The 26,127-nt window shown below is 37.2% G+C and overlaps 1 protein-coding gene across 2 annotated transcripts in view; it reads right to left on the reverse strand.

Moving 5' to 3' along the window:
* Positions 1-1,715: 1,715 nt before the first annotated feature.
* LOC108965375 (solute carrier organic anion transporter family member 4A1) overlaps positions 1,716-26,127 on the reverse strand; it is a 39,997-nt gene continuing 15,585 nt past the window's right edge. For both annotated transcript variants that reach the window (XM_018927729.1, XM_018927730.1), the window contains 6 exons: positions 21,734-22,044; positions 20,252-20,423; positions 14,610-14,712; positions 6,751-7,707; positions 2,393-2,587; positions 1,716-2,328 (listed from right to left, as the gene is read on the reverse strand). In XM_018927729.1, coding sequence (XP_018783274.1) covers positions 2,160-2,328; positions 2,393-2,587; positions 6,751-7,707; positions 14,610-14,712; positions 20,252-20,423; positions 21,734-22,044 — 1,907 coding nt within the window. In that variant the 3' untranslated portion in view covers positions 1,716-2,159. The remainder of the gene's footprint in view (positions 2,329-2,392; positions 2,588-6,750; positions 7,708-14,609; positions 14,713-20,251; positions 20,424-21,733; positions 22,045-26,127) is intronic.

The raw sequence follows: 26,127 nt of genomic DNA on the forward strand, positions 1-26,127 counted from the left end.
TGTTGCGAACAAAGAGAAATGACTGGTTCGCTGTTGTTAACTCGGCTATAATCGCGTAAGCGGTATCTACGCCAGTAAAGAAGAATAAATTAAGTTCAGTCTTATCAACTTTTTTACATTATAAACCCATGGAATTTTATTACAATTTTCGGATGCTTTTTTGTCACAATATATAAATGGCTTGTTTACCTAACGGTTAATTATATCACTTAAAACATATTGTGATATAGAGTCTTATAAGTAGGTAGGTTGCCTTTTATACATCGGTTTTTTGAGTGCTCAAAAATGCGGTTGTTAAGTTTTTTCAAAAAGCCGTGCATTGGAAACTAAGATACAAAACCGTAATTTGGAAAGGGGATCGCATTAGAGAGGGGTAGACATGGTCTAATAGTTTTAGTATGGACATCTCTCGAACCTCTAATATATATACATATATACATATATCAACCAAACTTTTTGGGGACGAACACTTTTGGTACTGCTACTGTTTAACTTCTACATCTGGAAAATCCCTTCTCTAAAGCTAAAGAGTAGTAACAGAATCCGTAAGTCGCTAGCAGGCACTACCTTGGTGAAGTATTGAAGAATATTGCTGGGAACTCGACCGTCCATTCATACGCAAACCAATATGGTCGCCTGGATGTAGTAGGACGCAGTTGAAGAAGACATAGACCTGCCAGTACACTGTTCTTCGGATAATTATTGTATGTCCGTTGATATTCCACATTGAGTATCTGAACGGTGAGGCCTTTATGCTCCTGGTTAAGTTGTATAACGCACTCCTATCGGATTCCCCGCACAATACTAACCACCCCTTACACGCATCACATAACCAAGTCACCTATAATCGCTTTCCTTTTTCATCGTCGTCCGTTCGTTTCCAACCCTTCAAAACATTCCGTTTTCTGGACCTTCTATTAAGTGACTTCAGTTTAAATTAGCGCTGTCCATCAGGCTTTAGCTGTTCACTACAACAACAATAGCTCCTCAAAATATTGTTTCTGTAATAGCCTCTAAACTTTTTCTAGGGCGTTTTTGAGAGTCCACCAATACAGTTAAGTATTGTAACTTTTTATTATATTTTACTTTTGTCGATATGTTTGTGAACTGAATTAGATTGGGGTATATTTCCTATTCCTAGAGTTTAGAGGGCACAGCATGAATATTAGAAGGACATGTCAGTGAACTCTCATGCATACTCTTGTCACTTGGTACGAGAGAACCAACCGGACATTTTGACGGAAGCAATCATTGCGGCTTTGAATAAGTTTGGTGTTGAATCGAACTTTAAGCATTTTATCTTCAAATTTGTCTGCGATCGTGGCGGAATGGAGTAGTACGTGTAGTAAAATGTGGACATCTTGTCATGGAGAGTTCCCTGGCCACTTTTCTAGATCATGGTTATCAATGATCTGGTAAAGTTTAAGGAAGTCGGTTGCTGGGCGATTGCCTTCCTTCTGGTTTTATTCACTGGTTTGGTAAGGTTCGCATCTACCATGGGAGATGGGAGAAACGTGTATAGGGCCTACTGACAGTGTTCAGCACTTAGAACGAATTTCCGTTTCAGCTGAGAACAAGCCTTCAATTTTTCAAGCTCTTGGAAGAGATTTCTGTTTGAATCTTCACACATATGTACTTAGCTACAGCTGTTGGTCTCCTTGTTTTTTTGATTTTACCACATTCACAGTGCACGTTAAAATTTGGTAAACAATAAATTATTTTCCACAAATATTTATTGATTATACAAATATTAGAAAACTACTGTTACAAAGTTACGCTTGCTCTTAACATTATAAGAACTCTAAAGAGTACATTCTAAAATATAATATATAAATAGCCTTTATTATAGCCGTGACTGTAATCAGCTGGTAGCACATAATACATATAAGTCGACTGCACGTGTAAAGCAAGTGTGTGTGTTGCATATACCGAACTGCCGAACCACCGAATTGTTTTGATGCGCTTTCGTTTTTGTTTACATTTCCAGTTTCGGTGAGCGGGCAGAATGCGAGGAGAAACTGATTTTACGTTTTTGTTTTGAGTTTTCCTTCTAAACAAGAGCACACACATTTATATGTATAAATAAACGAACTTATATGCATGCGCTCGCATGTGCACACGAGTATGTATGCGTGGGGATGTGTTCAAGTAGTTTTGATTCATTTGGCCTCGACCGTGGCCACTTTCGTTATGTCGGTGCTGTTGTTTACAGTCTGTGAGTTATCGCTGTTAATCGCTGACTTTTTGGGGGGTATGTAAAACCACAGTGCGCCAAAGAAGAATATAACAGACAGCGTTTTGCCCACCAGCGCCAGCAACCACATATACCTAAAATGTATGAGAATCATTATTATGTTTTTTGTTTTTTTTTATAATATTAATTTTTACTCACTTGCTCATATTGTAGTTGTCGTAGACCAAACAAGCCCCCACACCGCTGCCGTCTTCATCGCAAGTCTCCTGCCAAAGAATGCATGAATCATCAATGAGCTTGCCGAAAATCATTGGCGCTGGTATAGTGCCGAAAAGCCGCACTTTTATCCACTGTATGCCGAGGGCAAAGGAACGCTGATCGTCGCGCACACACCTGAAGTTGTTGTGATTAAAATATCATATGTGTATAGTAAAGGTGCAGTGAGCATTAAAAGGAGAAAAAATTTGAAACAAAAATTATAAATAAAATATAAAATTAAACGCATTTTGAATATAAAATTAATTAGAAAACAAATAAGGAATCGCTAAGTGCGTGTGTCACCGAACACTTTATACACTCTCAATTTGCAATGATCAAAAGCAGGGAAATATTTTCAGATATTGCCAAGTCTTTATAATCCTTAAATTTTTTCAATAGTTAGTAGTCAAATAGTCTTAGAGGTAGAACCTTCTAACATCAGTTCAGTTTTATCAGACAATCAGTTTATCTTTAAACACGTTTTTAATAACGGGTTATCCAAGAAGAGCAACTTTTTCAATAGCCTTTCTTCTTCTTTCACGCAGTAAAGAAAATATAGCAGAGAATCGATTCGGCGCATTTGGCACATTTTACGTTGAGATCTTAAATTGAAAACCTACAAAATACAGCTTCCTAAGCGACATCACTTCTCCCTATGAGCTCTTTAAAAGGTAAAAGAAGAAACAAAGTTTTCAACCCAAATTTTGTTCAGCGAGGTTATCCATTTTTGACTAAATGGGTATGTAAACAAGCAATATTGTGGCATTTGTGACGAAGAACAACCTAATGAAATTCAAGAGCTGGCATTTCATTTAGAGAACACAACAATTTGGTGTGGTGTGTGAGCCGGTGGAAGCATCGGTATTTTTTCGAAAATAATGTCAGTGAGAACGTAACGGTACATGGCGACCGTTATCACGCCAAGATAACCAACTATGGTATATGAAAGTCTGAAATTGAAGCCCATGATCTCGGAGATATTTGCTTTCAACAAGATGGCGCCACTTCCCACATATCGCATCAATCAATGGATTTATGGAGAGAAAACTTCGGTGAGCAGAAAATTTCACGTTTTGGTCCGGTTGATTGGSCACCAAAATCGTGTGATATCACACCGTTAGACTACAAGGTGTGTTCCAAAGTAAAAAGGGCCTTTGGTGCGTTAGAATATGCTATGTTTATCGATTGTACACTGAGAATTTCATGACATTTCATTGATTGGAAGTGAAGTTATTTCGTTTTAAGAGTCAGTGTGTGTTATCGGTGCGAAAATAAGAATAATAAGAAAAAAGAGCCAACATTAAATTTTGTTTTAAAATTGGTAAAACTTTTACTGAAACGTTTCAATTGATGAGACAAGTATATGGCGATGATGGCCTATCCCGTAGGCCAATCAAAATCCGTGATCACCGGAAATTCCATCGAAACTCTACGTGAATTCATCAAAAATCAGCCGAAATCATCATTGAGATTGATGGAAATGGAATTGAACATCTTCAAAACATCGATTTAACGCATTTTGACCGAGTATTTGGGCTTACAAAAGTTGTGTGCATGTTTTGTTCCGCACAAATTGACCGACGACCAAAAATTGCTCAAAATCCAACATTCGAAGGGCATCATTGTGACCGATTATTTGATCAAAAATCACATTTTAACTATTAACATTATGACGTGGGGACCAAAGGAATTATTAATCTGATTCAAACCATTTTTGATACACAGACATACTATTGACAGGAAACGATTTTCTCAATTATCTTTCAATTATATGTATATCTCACACATTGGGCGATATTTTCGACAAAAAAGTCGCATTACTAACTGCGAACCACTTATTCAGGACTTGGGGCTTGAATAGTTGTTGTCCGAATTGAACAATTTTTACCCAAATGTGGCACACTTCACTATTTGTGCAAAGTTTTATCCAAATATATTCATTATTGTTTAATTAATAAAATGGAAATTGAAAGAATCATGTGGAATTTGTGCTGTATGAAAAGTAGATAACATAGGAATCAGAGTAATGTTAAAACACTTACATTACAGTAACTTAAAATTTTCATTTGCTTTATAGCAACATACTGGAAGAGTATAAGCATTTTGTGAGTGAATTCGATATTTGTTATTTGAAAAAATCTATATGTTTTTGCATGGTATATTCATAACTTACAACATAGATCATGTACCCACTTAGCTTCTTCAGTATATTTAGTACCCGGTTTCTCAATAGGGATGATATGATTTCTAAGTTCGTTCAGGCAAGTTTTGCTGAAGTTTGTAGGCAATTTACTGACACCATGACGTTCTCAAGGATTGGAACTGTCTCAAGCCACAACCGGACGTATTTTAAAAACAGAATTGGTCTTGCATCCATATAAAATTGTTCTCACTCAAAAACTGAAGCCATTGGACCACCGTAAATGTCGTGAATTTGCTGATTTTACTTTGGAACAACTTGAAAACGATAACGATAAATTTAAGAAAATCATCTTCTCCTATAAGGCTCACTTTCTTCTAAATGGTGCAGTAAATAAACAAAACTGTCGATTCTAGTGCGAAGAAAATCCACAAATTATTTATTAACAACCATTAAATTTACATAAATTGATAATTTAGTGTGTAGTACTTTCTTCGAAATTGCGTCTATGACACCGTTACTGCCAATCGAGACGGTATAGATCGCTGATAACCAACCTTTTATGGCCGCAATTTGAAGAAGTTGATCCTGAAAACATCTGGTTTCAACAAGACGGGGCTACGTGCCACACACCTCACATGCAACAGCCGAATTATTGCGAGAAAAGTTTGAAGATTCGATTATTTCAAGAAACTTTGACATTGAATGATCTCCAATTAGTTGTGATTGAACACCATTGTACTACTACTTGTGGAGTTATTTAAAGTCATTGGTCTTTAGCAATAAACCAGGCTCTCTTCAAGCTTTAGAAATCAATATTTAATGTGCTATTCATGATGTTCCATTCAAGACTTAATTGTATCGATTGCTCTTCACATTAAATAAAAATCATTTGACTTTTCTTAACAATTAGGGTTTTTTTAAGAAATCATATCACTCTTATTGGAAAGTCATTTATTATATCCTAAATATTTATATTATAAGAAGAATATTTATATTATATTATTAACCTCAACCTATATTCATCATATTAGAGCTAGCGGACCGGAAATTATGTTAGTTGTACGGAGACTACACCGAAATTTGGATCTTCTCATATTCAGCACGTAAATCGATTGAGACAACTTTTTGATGTGAGTTGAAAAATTTCAAAATGATTTCCATATTTTATTAGTTAACTACTCTATAAGTCACTCATTATTCCCGTCCTGCTATATGGAGCAGAGACATAGACGATGACAACATGATGACTCGATTTACGAATTTCCGAGAAAATGGTTTATGGTGCTTTGCGCATTGGTAACCGCGAATATCGCTCTCGATGGAACAATGAGCTGTATGAGAAATACGACGACTCTGACATATGTACATAGTTCAGCGAATTAAAAAACAGCGCCTACGCTGGCTAAGTCATATCGTCCGAATGGATGGCAACACCGAAGCTCGGAAAGTAATCGACGCAGTACCTGCCGGGGAAGCAGCGGAAGAGGAATACCTCCACTTTGTGGGAAAGATCAGGTGGAGAAGGAACTGGATACACTTGGAATCTACATTTGGTATGAGTCAAATTCCGATGTTAGGATAAAAGTTGTAATACGGAGCAGCTGCGCAAAAAATTTATTAGTCAAGATGCGTGTGAGGTTTGGTATTTCCCTCTCTTAAAAATGAATCTTATCAGGCCCGTACATCTAAGCCTAGCATATCATTCTACTAAGATTTACATGTATGGAAATACTGGTTAGGGAATTTCCACCTTTATATAACTGATTGTTGCCACTTTTAAACAACAGTATAAGTCTATGAAATAATTTGTTTATTATTGAATATTGTGGAATATTGTGCGGGACCATTTAATTTGGTAATGATTCGAATATGCCCATTTGGAATATTAACCTGCCTAAAGTGCGAAGCCTCTTGTAGATATCGAACATTTGACTCAAGTTTGAGAGACATTCATATCTCCGGTAATCAATCCATTCTAATCTTATATGTCGATCTCGATAATTTTAAGGCAGGTGGACATATAACTCTTTTGAAGCTTGAGTATAAACTAGACATATAAAATCCTATGCAACATGTTTCAAGAATACAAGTAGTAACATAAAAACTGAAATTGACTTCAAAATAATCGAATGCAATATATATTTTTAGTAGTCACCTCAGTGTAGCGGACAGTGCCGGCATAGTCGACAGGAATGTAAAGAGCATCAGCACAAAACACAAGCCCACGAAATACGACAGATAATGACAAGCGGATTTACACATCACATTCGTGGCATCTGGACCGTCACCATCATCAAACATTTGCTTATCGATGCACGAGCAATTCGTGTAAATTTTAACCTGATTCATATGGTATTCCTCCTGGCAACCGGCGAAGCATGGACTATAATACAGAATACCATCAGTGCCACAAATCGGTTCATAATTTAATTTACTGCAACCACATTCCACATTACAACTCGATTGCAGCTCCATGCCCAAGTAAGAGCGCTCCACGCCATCTGTCAAATTTGTCATTTCCTTGACACTGCCTTTAAGCACTTCCCTGCGATACTGTGTAGTGACACCCGCAAACGCCAAATTCGGACAGGAAAGCAAAAAGCAAGAGGTGAAGAAAGCCGAAATCGTTGTCATAATCAAACACATTTTTATAATATTGGCGCAGTTTAGTTTAAATTTTTTAATTAGATAACCGCCGAGGAAAGTGCCACCGCCACCTGCGGGCACTGTAATGACTCCCATTAATAACGCGGACCAAACTGGCGAAATACTGAATTGATTCTCGATTTGTTTAGGCAGGAAGGCTGCGAATCCTGCGATTATTAGACCTTCTGTGGCACCGGCCATATTCAGACAGAAAAATGTGGGATTCTTCAGCAATGATAGTAGTGCGCTTGGCATATCTTTGAGTTTGGTGAATGGCTGCTCAATTTTCTGTCCATCGGCATTGTAGGCTTCAGACACTTTTTGTTGCTGCAATTCTTTAGCTCCCGGCAGTGATGATGGATAACCGAATATTGGTATGGCGAGTAGAAAACAAGCAATCGCTGCAAAAATGAAACCAATCCACCAAGCGCCAATCCAAACCTTGCTGGAACTTGTCAGACCTAAGCTGTTAGAAAAGAAATATTTTTATATTAAAAAGCTTATTGTAGTATGCTTTTCAATTTTATATTAAAAAATATCTTCTTAAAACCTGGACACAAGATTTAATTACAAAATTACTTTATTAACTTTGTCCGGAAAGTAAAAGGACTGATTTTCTTCCGCCGCGACTGTATTTCGGAGCGTGTGCGCGTACCAACTGGATTCGGTAGAGAGCGTTCCTAACTAACGAACGAGTGGCTGGTGTCTCCGAGCACCTGGTGTTTCTATGAGTGGTGCATGCTGAAAATGCAGAGTTCGTTAGAGCAGAGGTAAGCGATTAAATTCTGTGTGAAACTCGGTAAATCTGCGACAGAGACGTTTGATATGATCAAGCAGGCTTACTCATATGTTGCTTTAGCAAAAATTGGTGTGTTTCGGTGGCACCAGGCCTTATTGGAGAACTGCGACTTCGACAAACACCGACATTGTGACTCGCGCGCGCAAAATTTTGAACTGAGACCGTCAACTAAGTATTGGTTTAATTGCCCGGATGTTGGTGAAGAAGGTCTCTGCATATGAAGGTGTGCGCGAAGATGGTCCCAAAAGTGCTTACTAACGACCGGAAATTGCGGCGAGTCGTAGTGTCACAAGAAAATTTGAACATGTGTGATTTTTGGATAACGTAATCACAGGTGACGAGTCATGGATCTTTGAGCATGATCCCGAGACAAAGAGGCAATTTGAAATCGACTCGGTCCTATTACTTTCCGGACAAAACCTGAATACAATATTGCCAAACGATTTTCTGAAAATAATTAAAAGTCTTAATGCTTCAAGTCTGGCTTGAATACTGCGTTCTTTTACAAAAACATTTTATAGAGCAGAAGTCATATTATAGATGAAGACCTCCTCATCCTTTTCTTGGCTGAAGCTTAGCGGTTGTCTACTTATTTTCTCCAATGCAATAGTGTCAAAAAATGTTTTTGTTGTTCTAATGGCATTTATACTAGCTAATGCCCATGGTTAAATACTAGTTTGGGTCTGATCTTACACTCTGTGCGACATTCATAGAACTACTTTCGAAAAGGATAAAAAGCGAGTTTTCCTGGTTATGGATTTCGATTTGCGTCCAATACTAAATATCAACTTTTGAGAGTGAGCTGCTGTAACTCTTCATTAAAAAGCCTCAATAGGTAGAAAAAATACTTTAATGTAGTTTATCCGTAATATTTAAAAAAAAGAAACCTTACAAACAAAATTTCTGCAGGAAGAGGTTTTGTTTGAGGGATTCTAACTTACAACAAGCGGTTCACAACAAAGATACATATCGTCACCTGAAATGCAAAATAACGTAACAACATTTTCGGCACTGTACCATGAATGAAACAGGAAATAAAATGGAACATGAGTGAAGAAAAATTTTATTATTGGTTAAAACTGGTTTATATCTGAGTGCAGAATCTGAAAATGTTGAGCATATGTAATATTATGTATGTAATTTGAAGTAGTGAAGCGTAATCAATAAGACACTCAATTTCGAATTTTTTGATGATACGTTATTTTGCATTTCAGGTGACGATATGCATATTCCATACCATATAAGCCCCGTTCGAATGCGATCAGCATGTCGAGAAACTGCTTACCGTCGCATGGCTCTTTCAAGTCGACACAGCCAAGAATATATTATTTCAACTCTACTTTTATATTGTTATAGCTAAAATAAAGTGGTGTAATTTTACAAGATGTGTTGTTTTTTAAAACAACCCAACAGAAGTGCCCTTCAACTCTGTCTTCATTCGATTTATCAACGCAGAAAAAGGAATTAAATCTAGCGACCCCGCACTGTAGGTGTAGCTTTGCAATGGTGGGGCGAACTTGTAGCAGCAGAACACATTTCTGAAGTAATTTGAGGATATGGTGTGGAGTTGACAGTCCTTGGTAAAAACGCAGGTTAGTTCTGGTTTGATCCGCTCATGCAAACTCTAAGTCTAAAGCAGAGAACGTACATTTATAGAGAAGGTCCAACTACGGACAAGCGTGTGAACTGTCAAAAGCCATGAATTTTCTATTAGAGGATTTCACCAGTTTTGGCTCGGCAGGAGAAGCTTTAACAGAAATGTCTGAAGAGAGCAGAAAATTCAATGAAAATTATGCTCAGAAATATACATTGCTATTACAGACGTATGTTGGCCTTTTGGCTTATATTATATTTTTATACGCTAACATGCTATCATATCTATTGATATGAATATCATTTTGCGAATTTTTATGAATTCATGCAAAATTGATAACATTATTTTTTAATTTATGCAATTCTCCAAGCAATTTTTGTAGTTAATGGGCAAATGAGCTACTTTTTAAATAATTCTTATCTTTGATAATGTAATATAATTTGCTATATGCACATATATGATATTAGGTTGTCAAAAAAGTCTTGCGGTATTTTTTTTATTGAATTTTCAATTGTTCACAAAATTTTATAAATTATCAATCATAAAAAAAATTTATGAACAATTGAAAGTTCAATAAAAAAAATACCGCAAGACTTTTTTGACAAACAATATATTGGAATAAAATTGACAACATAGTTTATTTGTCGATTTTCAAGTCAAGAAATGTTTCAACAAAAATATTCAATATTCCTCTGATTCATGTGTACAGTCAATCCCGGCTAAGTAGTACTCCGCTTAAAATAGCCTATATTATAGGCTATATATTTATATTTTGTTTTTTGAAATACCATAGAAATTATTGTCTTAAGTACGACTCGTTTAAATATCCGCAGTCGCTTATGTACCATATTATATTTTTTTTTTTAACAAACCATAAAAATCTGTATCTTTAATTGTGGCATATGTACAACCGGGATTGACTGTATTTGTCAAGGAATATACAAAATATTTTGTAATTCTGAAATATTTTTACGCGGCTCGCAAAAATTTGCGTCGATATGTATGCACGCTCGCACGATAGGGGAGTCGCCTTGTCTGTAACCTCGTTTGGTATCGAACGGCTCGGAGAGGTCCTTCCCGGAGATTTTAGTGTCGCTCATAACCCATATCTTGGGACCCGTTGGAATTACGATTAAATTTACTACGTGACATTCTTCTCATATTTTTATGTGACAGCGCGAAAATTGACGAAATCGGACTACAGCCACGCCTTCTTCCAATATAGTATAAGGGATTTTTGACCGAAAATATTGGTAAATGTATAATAAATACAAATGAAATTCAGAGATAATCCTTCCTGAAAATAGTAACTCTGTGTATCGAAAATAGGTTGAATCGGGTCAATATTTCCCTAAACCCCCATATACCTAATTTAAAGATTTTCGAACTTCCGATGAAACCCAGGGAACAGTTTTTAGTATGCACCATGATAACAGTTAATAGCTAAAATCGTTGTATGTTAAGGAGGATGTAGTCATGTGCAGAAGTTCACGCAAGTGAGGAAAGTTCTCTGATCGCCATTCACTTCTTAGTGGCCACCGATGCCCAGGCATACTTAAATTATGGAGAGAACACTTCTCCAGCCTGCTGAATGGCAGTCAACGCACAACGCCAGGAGAAGGCGAACGCGATTCCCCAATCGATGACGATGGAGCAGAAATTCCATTGTCCGACCATGAAGAAGTTCGAATAGCAATTACCCGCCTAAAGAACAACAAAGCGGCGGGGGCCGATGGATAAGCCTCTGCAACATCGCGTTTAAGGTTCTATCCAACGTATTGTGTCAAAGATTAAAGCCCACCGTCAACAAACTGATTATACCAGCCTCGAAATCGAACCCAAGGTAACTCTTGCCAACAGGTGCTACTTCGGACTGAGTAGGCAACTGAGAAGCAAAGTCCTCTCTCGGCGAACAAAACCCAAACTCTATAAGTCATTCATAATTCCGGTCCTGGTATATGGTGCAGAGGCTTGGGCGGTGTCAACAACGGATGAGTCGACGTTGCGAGTTTTCGAGAGAAAAGTTCCTTTGCGCGTTGGCCACGGCGAATACCGCATTCGATGGAACGATGAGCTGTATGAGATATATGACGACATTGACATATTTCAGTGAATTAAAAGACATCGGCTACGCTGGCTATGTCATGTTGCCCGAATGGACGAAAACACTCCAGCTTTGAAAGTATTCGACGCTGTACCGGGGTAAGCAGAGAAAGGGGAAGACCTCCACTCCACGAGGTGGAAAATCACCTGGAAGAGACGACTGTTGCGCTGTTGTTTACTCGGCTACAATCGCGTAAGCGGTGTCTACTCCAATTAAGATGAAGAAGATGTATGCAAGCTCACACACAAACATACATATTTACACTGGTTCGTGGGCGAAGCTGTACAGCGTCAAGGGAAGTGGTGACAATCGCGGCCGTTCGTTTATTTTTTACCGCACAGCTCGGAGTTTCTACCAACAATATAATGCTGTCGGGTGTATATATTTACATACAAAGTTGTGTGTAGACAAATTTACAAACATTATCAGTATGATTCTTTCAAATTTGTTTACGTGCACACAAAATTACATACATACATATATGAATATATGAACATTATGCATATGGTTTTTTTAGAATCTTTTTACATGTACACGCAATTAAATGCATATGTGAATCTGTGCATCGGCTTGGTTATAAGATATTATCAAAACTTCTAAAGAAAATAAATTCATACATAAATATATAACTTATCATACCTACTATGTATATTAATTAAATATTATGTAGGTAATACAAATATGACTTTATTATACATTTCAACATATTTAATGGGATTCATCATTAAAAGGGTCAAATTGCACATATGTACATACATATGTACATATATGCTTATATGCTTTGATATCAAATACATACTTATATCTTTCATAATATCTTTAAATGATATCCATAGTCGTTTGCGCATTGTAAATACGCGAATTTGTAAGCGTACATTTGTAAACATTGAAATTAGCATCACTTTTCTCATTTAACAATGAAAATGCTCAATTCTGCTACAATATTTTCGACCTCCTCATGTTAAATATTGGTAAAATCCGCTAATAATATTTTTGTGGTGAAATCCACTAATAGAAAACTCAACCCCTCCAAAAAGAAGAACATTTTGACAATCGGCACACCCTGAACCTTCTCTATAAATGTACGTTCTCTGTCTAAAGCTAAAAAATGTCAAAGGGGGACACGCTAAGAAGTTCAAAGTGAAATAGAGTTAAATCATGAATGTTTAGTCGACAAATTAAACCGTATGTGGAAGCTATTGATTATCGTCACCACCACATAACTGAAATTAAAGCTAGTTGTAAGAGAAAAGCCAAGAACATAATAATAAAATGTCTGCAACAGAGGTGATTTATTGATGGTTTATAAACACTAGTACGTTATAAGGTTCTATCGAGCGCACTATATGAAAGATTTAAGACTACCGTCATCAAACTGATTGGACTTTGTCAGTGTGGCTTCAGGCCTGGAAAATCAACAACTGACTAGATATTTACCATGACCCAAGTCTTGGAAAAGATTCGTGCAAATAGGATCCCACATCACTGTTGTTCGTAGTGTGTCACTGTGTGAGTCATAACTTCGAAGTCGTAAATAATTTCGTCTATCTTGGAACTAGGATTAACATCAACAACAAAGTCAGCATCGAAATCCAACACAGAACAACTCTTGCCAACAGGTGCTATTTCGGACTGAGTAGTCATCTTCTCTAGATGCTCAAAGACCAAATTCTACAAGTCACTCATCATCCCTGTCCTGGTATATGATGCAGAGCCATGGACGATGACAATATCTTATGAGTCGGCATTACGAGTTTTTGAGAGAAATATTCTCCGGAACCGCAGTCGATGGAACGATGAGCTATATGAGACACATATGTAAGTGACGACATTGTCATAGTTCAGCGAATTAAGAGTCACGAATGGATTAAAACACTCCAGCTCTACTTATTGATTTATCATCGGATATTTCGAAGATATGAACCTCCAATGAAATAGAAAAATGAAGACAAATAGTTATACGCTTAGTGTTGCGTACACATTAATGAAGCTTAAGTATACACCACATGTAATGTATCACGTTATATTCTCCTAGATATAACTTTACAGACTCTTGTAGCTTTTTTCCTTCCAATGAAGAAAAAGAAGAGCTTTGCCTGTAGACGAAATTATTCTTAAAAGTAATGCTAGAAATTCTATATTTTTTAAATACCAAAGAAAAACTGTTTAACAAACATGAGCAACAAAGAAAAACTTCATGTATAATGTTCCGCCTTACTTTTCTACCATCATTGTAATTTCTCTAAGTACGTAGAAATGATTTCTTTTCAATTGCAAACGTGTGCGTTTTTCTATCAACATCACCTTGGCAATAAATAAGGGATGAGCCGCCAACAGGACCGACACCCGCTCAGCATTTAACAGTTACAGTCACACTTCCATGACACTGACAACGGCAGAGCTTATGAACCCCAGCGCAGCATTGTCAGCGCCGCATAAGCATAAACAACATTGATGACAGTGGAGAAATTTGTTTTATGAGTCCCTGGTGACAAAGTCGCAACCACTGTATCCAGCGGAGCTTCGAAAAGGATTTATTATGACATGGAAACGACCTGACTTGGCTTGGCGAAGCGCGTTAAAGGAAAACACCTGTAGCCATGCTCCGTTGCCCCCCCGCAGCAGCAACTGACAGTCAACAGTGTCTCACCTCGACATTTACGCTTATCGCACGCAACCACAAAATTAGACAAATAAACAAACAGTACGTTGATATTTTCTTCCGCAGTTATTTAATGGCTTTTTTTTTTTTTTTTTTTTTTTTTTTTTTTTTTTTTTTTTTTTTTTTTTTTTTTTTTTTTTTTTTTTTTTTTTTTTTTTTTTTTGCTTTTCCACGCATTTGCATGTGGTTTTCTTACGCTTAGTACTTACTCAGAGGCATCCACCGTCATGAACTCGGTATAAATCAGCAAAAGCTGCCCGCCAAGCACATAACCCACGGCAGGGCCAATTATCGCCATCGTGTAGAAGATACCTGAAATGAATTATTACAACAATTATTGCGATAAGCTTGCTTAGGTCATTACAAATCCACAGGAGATGGAGGTGTTTATATCCGGCTTTAAAATTATAAAAGCAATTATAATAGAAGAATACAACAGCGAACAGAACTCTACATCATGTGTAAATTTTGTTTAAGAATTTTGCAGTGTAAAATATGGTAACCCAAATCAAATAATAATCTATAAATTACTTCGTGGTAAAGAGCGAGTGGTAACGCCGAAGTTCTTACCGAGACTTGCTATGAAATTGTGTACCACATATCTATCATAGTTAAGAAAATCAAATTTATCAGTTTCTTTGGGAACAACACTCCGATCTTTGAACAGCATATTTTCAAAAAGATCATAATATTGCATGCTTTAGTATCCTAAAAACCTTATTCAATTGGTGGTATACAGAAAAAAATTCTTAGGACAAAAATTTTAATAACTATTTTTATGAAGGAAACGTCAGAGATGAATACAGGTGCGAAAGACTATAAAAATTTTAATTTGTGACACATGTCCGTTTCTCAAATTTTGTGAATGGTAATGGTATAATTATACTGAACCGTATTCCTTCGACCATTCCTGACTCAGCTTCGAAAGCCGTTCGGTGCAGCCATTCCTTCCCCCGCTCTGACAACAGTTTTTCGAGAAGAAAACAGTTCAATGTTTTAGGAGTGGATTATTCTAAATTAAAACTTATCACTACAAATACGGTAATATGTCCAAAACTACTTTCCAGACGAGCCTCAAATTATTGGAGAATATTCTCAAATAGATGTATGTACATACATCCACCAAAACAGAACAAAAAAGCATCAGCAAATGTTCTTTGTAAATACATTCTAAACGATATTGGGTACTGTCCGATTTCCTAGAAAGCGGTCATGCTACCGTGGGTGAGACTTTAATTTGAATATCAGAAGGATCAGAGAAAACCATTTTGAAATATCATTAGGGCTTAAGAAAAGTGAAAGCATGATTGGTTCCAAAATCATTCGAAAAACAACGTCGCATTATCATCTGTAAAACAGTGCTTCGCAAAAATTGCACGTAACTTGCTAGTAACATTCTTTATTGACCGTATGACCTTTTGTCAACAACTCATAATGCACTATTAGCAAAACCTTTCCATTCGACCTAACTAGGCACGCTTTATCGCTCTTGGCTCATGCGGCAGCTTCGACTGGGCTGATTCAGCTGTGGATTTCATGCCATAATGCCTTTTGCCATGATTCGTCATCAGTTATGATCATCTGGAGTTAATCTGAGTCGTCGCGGTCTGAGTCAACTTCTTCTGAACAATGTCAACGTGATGATATTTTTGGTTAAACGTAAGCAATTTTGACACAAAAAACGAAGGCGGACCAAAATGCGTCAAAGCAAAAGCATACAATTTTACATTGGTATTTTGGAGAACCTTTTCTATAACAAATAGTTTTAAAAATTTTCTCGGAAAGTAGCAGCAAAGTCTGCTTTTAAAAGAATAAAATTGGAAGTTTGGAATCGGAGAGATTAAAGACATTTTCCCAACCTGAACAACCTAAACCTAAGTAAATCAATTCACATCCTCTCAATCTTAGAAATTAATAGTACCTTTCTGATGACGTTACCCTCTAGAAGTGAATGGAGACGATGTTTAGGAAGAAAGGAGGATAATAACTCCATCTTGACATTTCTATCTATATCCGTCTACCGAAATCAGCCAACATCTTCCAAGCGGAAGTATTAGGTATAGAGAAGGCATGTTGAGCTCTATTGAATAACTATGAACGGAAAACAGCCATATAACTACATGGGTAGCTATTAGGTATTGCTGGTCTTGTCGACGCCTCTTTGCCAGCATTTTAAACAATTACTGGAAGGCTTTGACACACTGAGTGGACAACTCCACTTGTCCGAAATTTGGATTCTCGGTTGCAGAAATATTTGCTGCAACGAAAATGCAAACAAGTTGAAAAAGCAGAGGGCCTCTTTAGACGAATCCGATTCGGAGTTAATGCAGTAAAGAAAGATGTATCTTCATTGTGAACAAATAGATCTAAGCAGATGGAACTGAATAAAAAGTTGTAAGATACCAAAACAAATACAGTCCAAGTATTGCAGCGCTTGATAATAGGACTTATTAAAACGGTCCAGAAATAGTATATACAGACATACAGCTACTATGACGGGACACTGACCTTTCAAAAAGCGTGCTCTGAAAATAAGCCTGCCTTATAAGAATATTTGCCGCAGCTGCAAGCTAGAAGAGAATACTGAAATCGTTTTACACTTTCCCTGAGAATGATCGGCTCTAATAGAGCCTACAAAAATTACTTGGAACCCATCAGGCACCTAACCTGGAATTGCTGTCCTCAAAAAGAATAAAGGATATACAGTGCCCCACCAACCCATTGGAAACAGGGTAAATATATGTATTTTTGAATGTTTGCTGGCGAAAAATTTGAATTTTTTCCACCGCCTAAGCATCAAGTAGACTGTGCACTACATGTTACCACGTGTCAGATATTAAAAAAATGTACCGTTGCAATTAGCGGGACTTAAATACGAAATTGTATTGAAATATTTACTTCACTTGGAGTTAGCATTTGTGATTTATGACTCATCAGAGATAAATTGAGTGGCGTAGTGGAGGGAACCGAATTTTTTTTTATAGGTGTTTGACTTTTATTTCAGGGATTCCAGAGTTTTATTTATTATTTAAGCATTTTATTTTTTAAGTTTTCTGAAGCATTATAATATAAGCAATAAAAAATGTAAATTTTAAAAGATAAAAGTACATCCTACATAAAAATAACAAAAAAAAAAAAAAAAAATTGGAATGTGTGCAGCTACTGTTACTCGAGTAGTGAAAATTGTACACGCACTCAAATATTGTACCGTTGGTCGCGCAAGTGTGCGGCAAAATGCTGCCCAAAATGGTAAAATGTCTGAGCACATTCGACGTAAAGTAATGAGGTCCACTCTGTAATTGCGCTGCAAACCAGCTAGAGAAATTTAAAAGAAGTTAAGTGATGTCCATGAAAAAATATCGCAAAGAACAGTTGAACGCATTTTTTCAGAAAAAAACCTAATAAAAGCCGCAGAACCGCAGAACAACACAAAGGTGGATTGGAACAAGGTAAACATAAAAAGTGATGAAAGTCCCCCATTCAAAGTTATGCTGCTATTTAACATGACTTTCTCCTTAGCAAAGATTAACTTTAGCGACGAAGGCCGGCTAGAAGCAGTGACAGAACCCATTCAATTTGTGCGTTGTAGACCGTGTGAACTTTATGTAGAGAAGTGCATTCAAAAAACGGTAAAATATCCCCCCAACGTAATGATTTAGAGCTGCATATTGGTGGAAGATCCTGGACCAATTTATTTTGTTGAGGAAACGACGACTAGTGAGCAGTACACGAATATACTTCAAGATGTTTTTGTACCATATTCAGCAGGACTGAACCCTTCAGCAGCCCAGTACACTTATACACACGCTCCGTTCCCACGACGGTCGGATCTACGGAAACCGGAACGGACCCGGATTTTTATCCGGCCAAGGACTGTCAACTCGGCAGAACTCTGCCGTTACAACAACAACAACAACTTATACACACGCTGAGGTCCCTTGCCACACCTCCCGACGAAGACCTGATGTCCTTCACAACTTGGATATCAATATATTACCTTGGGCGGCCAATTCAACCGACTTAAGCCCCACCGAAAACTATTGAACGATCCTTAAATCGAAGGTATATTCCAGAAAAAGTCCCGCAATAGCCCCACTCAAAGATAACATAAAGGATGTGTGCCTAAATGATCCAGATTTAAAAATAATGATGATATTTGTTTGAATAGTATGCCTCAAATGGTGAATGTTAATAAAAACAAAGGTTTGCCAACCAAATACTAAAAAAATTTAAGTTTTTCTCAATTTTATGAAAAGATGATATTTCAAATAAATACTATAAAAAAAATTGAATTCACATATCGTAATAATTTCTTTTTTATTTGACTCTGAACGCAAAACTATATGAATAATGTTCCTGTTTCTGATGGGTTGGCGGGGTACTGTAAGTAGTTTCATTGAGAGCACCAATGGTTTGAGTACAACGATACAACGGAATAGTAAAATTATGAATAAGGTCCAGGGATAGTGCATTAAATGTGCGCATCCAGCGCTAAATGGACTCATCGTACCTATCAACTTTCAAACTTTTCGCGTTGTCTCCGAATATTTGGATTAATTGGGTTCTAATATATGAATTTTGCAAAGCACTCTCCCTAATATTTGCGTATCAATGTTGGTACTATGTGGAGCTGGAAAAATTAGGATACAGTAATTTCCTTTTTCCACATTCAACCACAACCCTAATGCATTTACATATATAGTACATAAGTATAGATTGAAAGCACAAATACAAAATCATATCGAAATTGTCAAAATAATTTGATAAAATAAATTAACTTTCTTTGTGCCAATTCAGTTATAAGTCTTTTACTTTCAGAAACAATTGAGATAAACAAAAATAGTCACCAAACATTCCCAACTTTATTGAAATGTGCGAGCATTGCTTAACTAACGGCGTGGCAATTGAGTCATGGAGCATATTTTATAATTTGCACATAAGATCTGGATAGCATCAACAGAGTGTCGCCAATAAATTTACCCACTATCAGGCGGATCGCAAGGCACAACGCCCTAACAGTCGCATATACCGGCTGTGATGCTGCGAAACCGAAGCGGAAACCCGCACAATGAGAAACGTTGGGTGAAATATCCTGAATCAGCGTTTAAGTAGAGGAACTTGAGTACATGTGAGTGTGAAATGACAGTAGTGGAGAAGTGCGTTCCACCACCTAAAGTGGGTCACACCGACACTATTCAAATTGCCACAATGGCTAACAGGCGAAGAGAAAGAGGAGCACTCCCAAGTGCTCATGCATATGACCCTCTTATATTTCCGCTCGCTGGCGCAAATCGAAGAAAATGAACGCTCCATCAAACGGAATCAGGAGGCATTGTCTGTTGTCGTGTGCGTAAACAAGAAAAGTCCTTTGTAGTTTAGTTTTTTTTTTTTTTTTTTTTTTGTTTTTGACGAGGCCAATAACGTCACAAATATGCGCTCACGCAAACAAACAACTATTTTTGAATTGATTGTCTGTTTGTCCGTCTGTCTGGCTGCGTGCTATCCACCAGCGCTCACACGCTACTTTATTGGCTGCTTGTCTATTTATCAGCATATTTACTGATTGCCGGCTGACTGTGCCGACTGTTTTTGTTGTCGTGACTGCCAATTGCTTTGGGCCAATCGTGTTATGTCGTGTATGGGTAAAGTCGGCAACGCAAAGCGACCACATCAACCGCCGAAGTCAAGCAATCGTGTGAGGCATAAAGTTTTCAATTTTTATTAAATATTTTCAAAGATTTATTTTGTTTATTTTGGTTGTTTTTTCTTTTGTTCTTTATCTCTTTGCTGCGTTGCACTGTCAATAATGTTGCAAGTTGGCAACAAATAGCCGCAAAAGCAGTTTACTTACCCAAATACACAGAGGACATCTTCGTGGAGACATTCTCATCGATATATGTGACACCGAGGGTGAAGAGCGGCGAAGCGCCGGCACCATGCAGCAACTGCGCCAAAAAGAACAACCACACGGTCCAAGAAAGATTCTCTTGCTCAGCAAATGTATCGGCTTCCGAACTGCAAGTCTTTGTAACGGTATTTAGTTAACTTTTATTATATGCTACCAGTTGTATTATTAAATAAAAAACGACTTATATAATTAATTTAATATGATGGAAGTTCAATATGTCAATGATTTTTTAAATATCAAAAAAATAAGAATAAAATAATTTTGATAAAAGCAAGAATATTCGGGCAAGGATGAAAACGAGAAGGAATCCCTCCTGTCTTCGTACATTTGAGCGCTGATCTGTAAGCTTCGTCCGAGCTCAACTTCAACCTTCTAGTTTAGACTGCACACTGTCTGATCGGCACTCACGGCCTCACGAGTAGTCGACATATTTACCTAACGTAATATTAACTCATTGCATGCGAGATATAAGTTGAGTAAGAGTTTAAACTGCTATAGTACTCAGAACGAAACTGCGATTTGGATTTGGGTTTTTAGAGATATAGTGATTAAACAGTAGCGGGGAGAGGTCACTACCCTGAGCAGTCCCCTGTTTAATTCTCCTTTACTTTGATTATTTTTCTCCATGAGCAAGACTTAAGATGGCTCCAAAAGTTACATTAATTGCCATTTGTAGAGCCATTTTGCGCAAACGCAGCTGAAAAATTCTTACGAACCTGGGTTAGATTCAATGCCAACACGAATCAAAAGGATACGGATAAAGATACATGCGAGAACTTAATTTTAAGGTATCTAGTTTTCTTTAGTCAAAGGCACCGTTATTTCGCATATTATCATGTTACTGAGTGTGCAATTATTGAGGCTTGTCAACTAAATCATAATGATAAATAAAGTCAAAAGTTAACCCTTCATTTCTTCTATCTATCTCTATGATGAGTTGACTTTACTTTTGAATTGTCTTCTAAGTTCATATCAATAGTTTTTGTAAATATTGATTCTTCGCTAGATTACAAGTTCCTACGCTATGACTTCTAGAAATCTTACAACCTAAAGAGCACCATATATTGCAGTATCTCTTTCAATTTTACTGTCGCGAGAAGGTATTTAAGCGATGAGTTTTTGGGGTCTTCCTTACAGAGAAATTCAAAACGAACGAAAATGAGAGTTAGGACGTAAAAAACAATCGTAGTAGTAAAGAAATCCCGCTAAAAGAGAAACTCATTATAAGGAAAGGGAAACATACATAAAATCAAAGGAAATTTTGAGTTTCGGAAATTATTTCGTTATAAAGAAAGCTTCGTCCCACAAAAGTTCGACTGTAGTTCTCGTTATTTTTTTTTTTTAATGTCACTAATTATATTCCAGCTGCATATGTTACATACATATATATATAGTATATACAATCTCTCACATAGATATATTTACCTCGTAATATGTCCCATTTGTAGCGGTGCTTTGACAAACATTACTATCGCTCATTGTTGCACGATAACTACTGACTAGAAAATGTGGCAGCGCAAATGTCAACGAACCAATGCCCATCAAAATAACGCCCCATGCCAAAATGTTTGGCTTTGATGCACCAACACGTCCACCAAAATATGTGACAGGCACCAGGCAAACGAAAGAGGCGATATCGTAGCCACTGGCGACGAGACCCGTTTGACGAGAGCGCAGTCCGAAACGTCGTTCGATAGTCGTAATGACGACATTTATGAAGCCATTCACGATAAGCCCTGAAAGAAGAAAAACGAAAAGTTATTTCAAAATTTTTAATTAATAATTTAGACAATTTTTTGGGGCGTTTTTTATTTAGTCATATAACGACTGCTACAAAGTAAAAAAACCATCAATGAGTCCTCTAAAGGCTCATAACAATAAAAAATATGAAGAAACATTAACTATGGCGGTACCGAAGTTATAATACCCTTCACAGGTGCATTTCTTTTAGTAAGTATATGTATAACTAATCTGTATCATATGTTCAGAGATATCTAAAAAGCTAGTACCATCCAGGGCTGGCTTACGCCGATGATATTAATATCATTGGCCTTAACAACCGCGCCGTTAGTTTTGCTTTTTCCAGGATGGATAAGGCAGCTAAGCAAATGGGTCTGGTGGTGAACGAGAGCAGGACGAAATCATCCTGTCATCTATCAAAAGCAGTCTTCGCACTCGCTACTAGACACCCACGTCACTGTTGACAGTCATAACTTTGAAGTCGTAGATAATTTCGTCTATCTTGAAATCAGCATCAACTCCAACCACAACTATCTTCAGACTGAGTAGGCAATTGAGAAGTACAGTCCATTCTCGACGAACAAAGGCAAAACTCTATAAGTCGCTCATTATCCCCGCCCTGATATATGGTGCAGAGGCATGGACGATGACAGCATCTGATGAATCGACGTTACGAGTTTTCGAGAGAAAAATTCTGCTAAAGATTTATGGTCCTTTGCGATTTGGCCATGACGAACATCACATTCGATAAAACAATGAGCTGTATGAGATCTGTCTCTTATACACATCTAGATGTGTATAAGAGACAGGTGCAGAGGCATGGACGATGACAGCATCTGATGAATCGACGTTACGAGTTTTCGAGAGAAAAATTCTGCTAAAGATTTATGGTCCTTTGCGATTTGGCCATGACGAACATCACATTCGATAAAACAATGAGCTGTATGAGATATACGACGACAGTGACATAGTTCAGTGAATTAAAAAGCTGGCTAGGTCATGTCGTCCGAATGGACGAAAACACTCCAGCTGTAAAAGTATTCGACGCAGTACCCACCGGGGGAAGCAGAGGAAGATTAAGACACCTTGCGAAAAGAAGAAACGACTGACGCGCTGTTGTTATAATCCCGTAAGCGGTGTCTATGCCAGAAAAGAAGAAGAAGTTCACGTATATACAGCCAAACAAACGGCTAAATCGAGTTTAGTCTAAAATACTACAGACTAATATCGGCTTGCTTTCAACTTAAAAGCACTGAGATGTCTTTACTAGACTGACATGACTTCTCAGTTGGATGATCAAAGAACCATTTTCCATTAATGTAAGTTTCAAAATCGAGTAATCCGAGCTGATTTCGTGAGTATTGGCTGAACTCAACACATGTAAAGCATGAGCAATGAGGAAATATATGATCTAATTATCCATCACTTTTATAAAAAACATTGCTCGTTATCTAACTTTATATACGACCATTCTATGAACGACCAAAATGCTTACGTGATGAGTTTATGACACAAACTTTATGCTACCACGACCGTTGACTTGCACATTGGCCTCACAATTTATAAAATAAGGAGGAAATTTTCCTTTTCTCTCTTCTTATTTTCTTAAAGTAACATTTTTAAGTAGCGCACTCATTGTGGTAGGTTCTCTTCTGACAAACATAATCAATAAGGCCAATGATTTCGCTTGACGTCAGTTTTCTTCTAGGGCAGAGTCTTTATCTCAGTCACGTACGAGTGCTACAGTAGAGTTACAATAATATGCATGCAACACTTTTAATAAACAGCTTATTAATTAGATGGATGCCTAAATACAAACACCTATTTACAAACCAACTGTATATCAACGAGGGCATTTTTATACATCAGTAACATTTTCAAGTAATATGGATTAGATTGGACTTTTTAAGTTAGGTTAGACAATGGGACAATGCAACTACTTCATCGCACTGCACTCAAGATAGTTCGTATTTGTGCTTAAAAATAAGTCGTTAAGGATGGATAGTGAATCTTAAAAACTTCCACTCCATTTTCCTTAACTTTATTAGCTTTGAGATATATATATATATGTATAAGTACCAGAGAGATCTGCCAAGTTTTCAAATATTTCTGTTAACCTACTTCTCGATTTATTTAGCATTAAAGCACAATTTCGAAGATGTCAAAATATTGGCTAGTTGAAAAATTCTTTCGTATTTCTAAGCAAACTTCAATTTATTTATTTTTTTTTTATATTTTTAATGAACTTTAATGAACCAAATATGTACCATTTTGGTCGACCACTTTTTGCCATCTTTCCGCTCGAGACATTATTCCATCGGTGTAAAATTTTCTGGCTTCTCGACGAAAAACTGCGACAAGTAATTATCACAGCCTTCTCTTGAAGCCATTAAGGGAGTTCTGCATTGATCGAAACAAATGGTAGCCCGATGGTACAAGATCGGGGCTGTATGGCGGATGCATCGAAACTTCCCAGCCAAGCTCTCCCAGTTTTTGCCGAGTCATCGAAGATGTGTGTGGTCTAGCGTTATCCTGATGGAAGACGAAGCCCTTTCTGTTGATCAATTCTGGCCGTTTTTTTCTATAGTTTGTTTTAGTCTCTTGGAGCAGCTCATTGTGGATGATACCATTCCAATCCCGCCAAACACCCAGCATAACCTTTTGAAGCGTCAATCCTGGCTTTGCGACCTTTTGATATGCTTCACCACACTTGGTCCATCATCTTTTTCGCACATTATTGTCGTATTTGATCCACTTTTCGTCTTATGTTACTACTCACTTCAAAAATGGTTCGATTTCATTTCGTTTCACCAAGAATCGCAAATGTTAATTTGGTCCATAAATATTTCACAAATATTAGCCAGCCATTTTTTAATTATTCAAAACCGTTTGATGATAAATGCTAAGTTCCTTAGCGATACCAAGACTGCTTATGTGACGATCCGGGCCAATCATTTCCATAATTTCATCGACTTTTTCTACAATAGATCGACCAGAACGAGGTGCATCTTTCACATCGAAATTTTTAGATCGGAAGCGTGCGAACCATTGTTGTGCTACACGAACTTTTACAATTTTCTTAAGGATACAGTCGACTGTTTATTTTTGCGTAGTTATAAAATTTATCTGAACTTGGCTTACTTTCCTTTGTTCATTAATTTGATGTATTTGAGGACGTATTAACCACACCCTACAAGAGCTCGTTACGCTTTGCCCTTAAAGTCTTATCGTTACAGTCTTCGTGTCTGTTTCAGCTTCGTCTCTGACATCACCCTAAAACTCAAACTTGACTGGGACTGATCCATCTGAACTGCGAACGCAAACCGAATCGTTAAAAATTCTTTCCTAAACTGGTGCAACATTTTTTCATGGTCCTGTGAAGTTTAATATAAAAATGGAAATTAGTGTATGCTTTGATCAAGGAGTTTGTTTTAAGTGTTACGTTTCCAATGAAATCATGACCACGAAATCGTAGAAACTATAGCAGAAGTGTTTTTAGCACATACACAAATATTTGAGTGGCATAAATATTCAGTGAGGATGGTGAAGTTATCGAAAACTTGCCTCATGTATCCACCCCTGTTAATGCATCAGAGAAATAGCGAGAGATCTCAACATCTCTTATGGCTCAACCACATTTTGTTTAATATTTTAAGTATCAAGCGGGTTTATACTAGACTCTTAACAGCGATCTAAATGTTTTGCAAAAACGCCAAAAAATAGTTTTGTTCACATAACGGTTGTTTGTAAGTCCTAAAACTAAAAGAGTTAGATATAGGGTTATATATACCAAAGTGATCAGGATGACGAGTATAGTTGAAATCCGGATGTCTGTCTGTCCGTCCGTCCGTCTGTCCGTCTGGCCGTCCGTCCGTGCCAGCTGTAACTTGAGTAAAAATTGAGATATCATGATGAAACTTGGTACACGTATTTCTTGGCTCCATAAGAAGGTTAAGTTCGAAGATAGGCAAAATCGACCCACTGCCACGCCCACAAAATGGCGGAAACCGAAAACCTATAAAGTGTCATAACTAAGCCATAAATAAAGATATTAAAATGAAATTTGGCACAAAAGATCG

Source organism: Bactrocera latifrons, unplaced genomic scaffold (genome assembly GCF_001853355.1).
Source record: "Bactrocera latifrons isolate USDA-ARS-PBARC rearing strain unplaced genomic scaffold, ASM185335v1 scaffold_14, whole genome shotgun sequence".
Lineage (NCBI taxonomy): Eukaryota > Metazoa > Arthropoda > Insecta > Diptera > Tephritidae > Bactrocera > Bactrocera latifrons.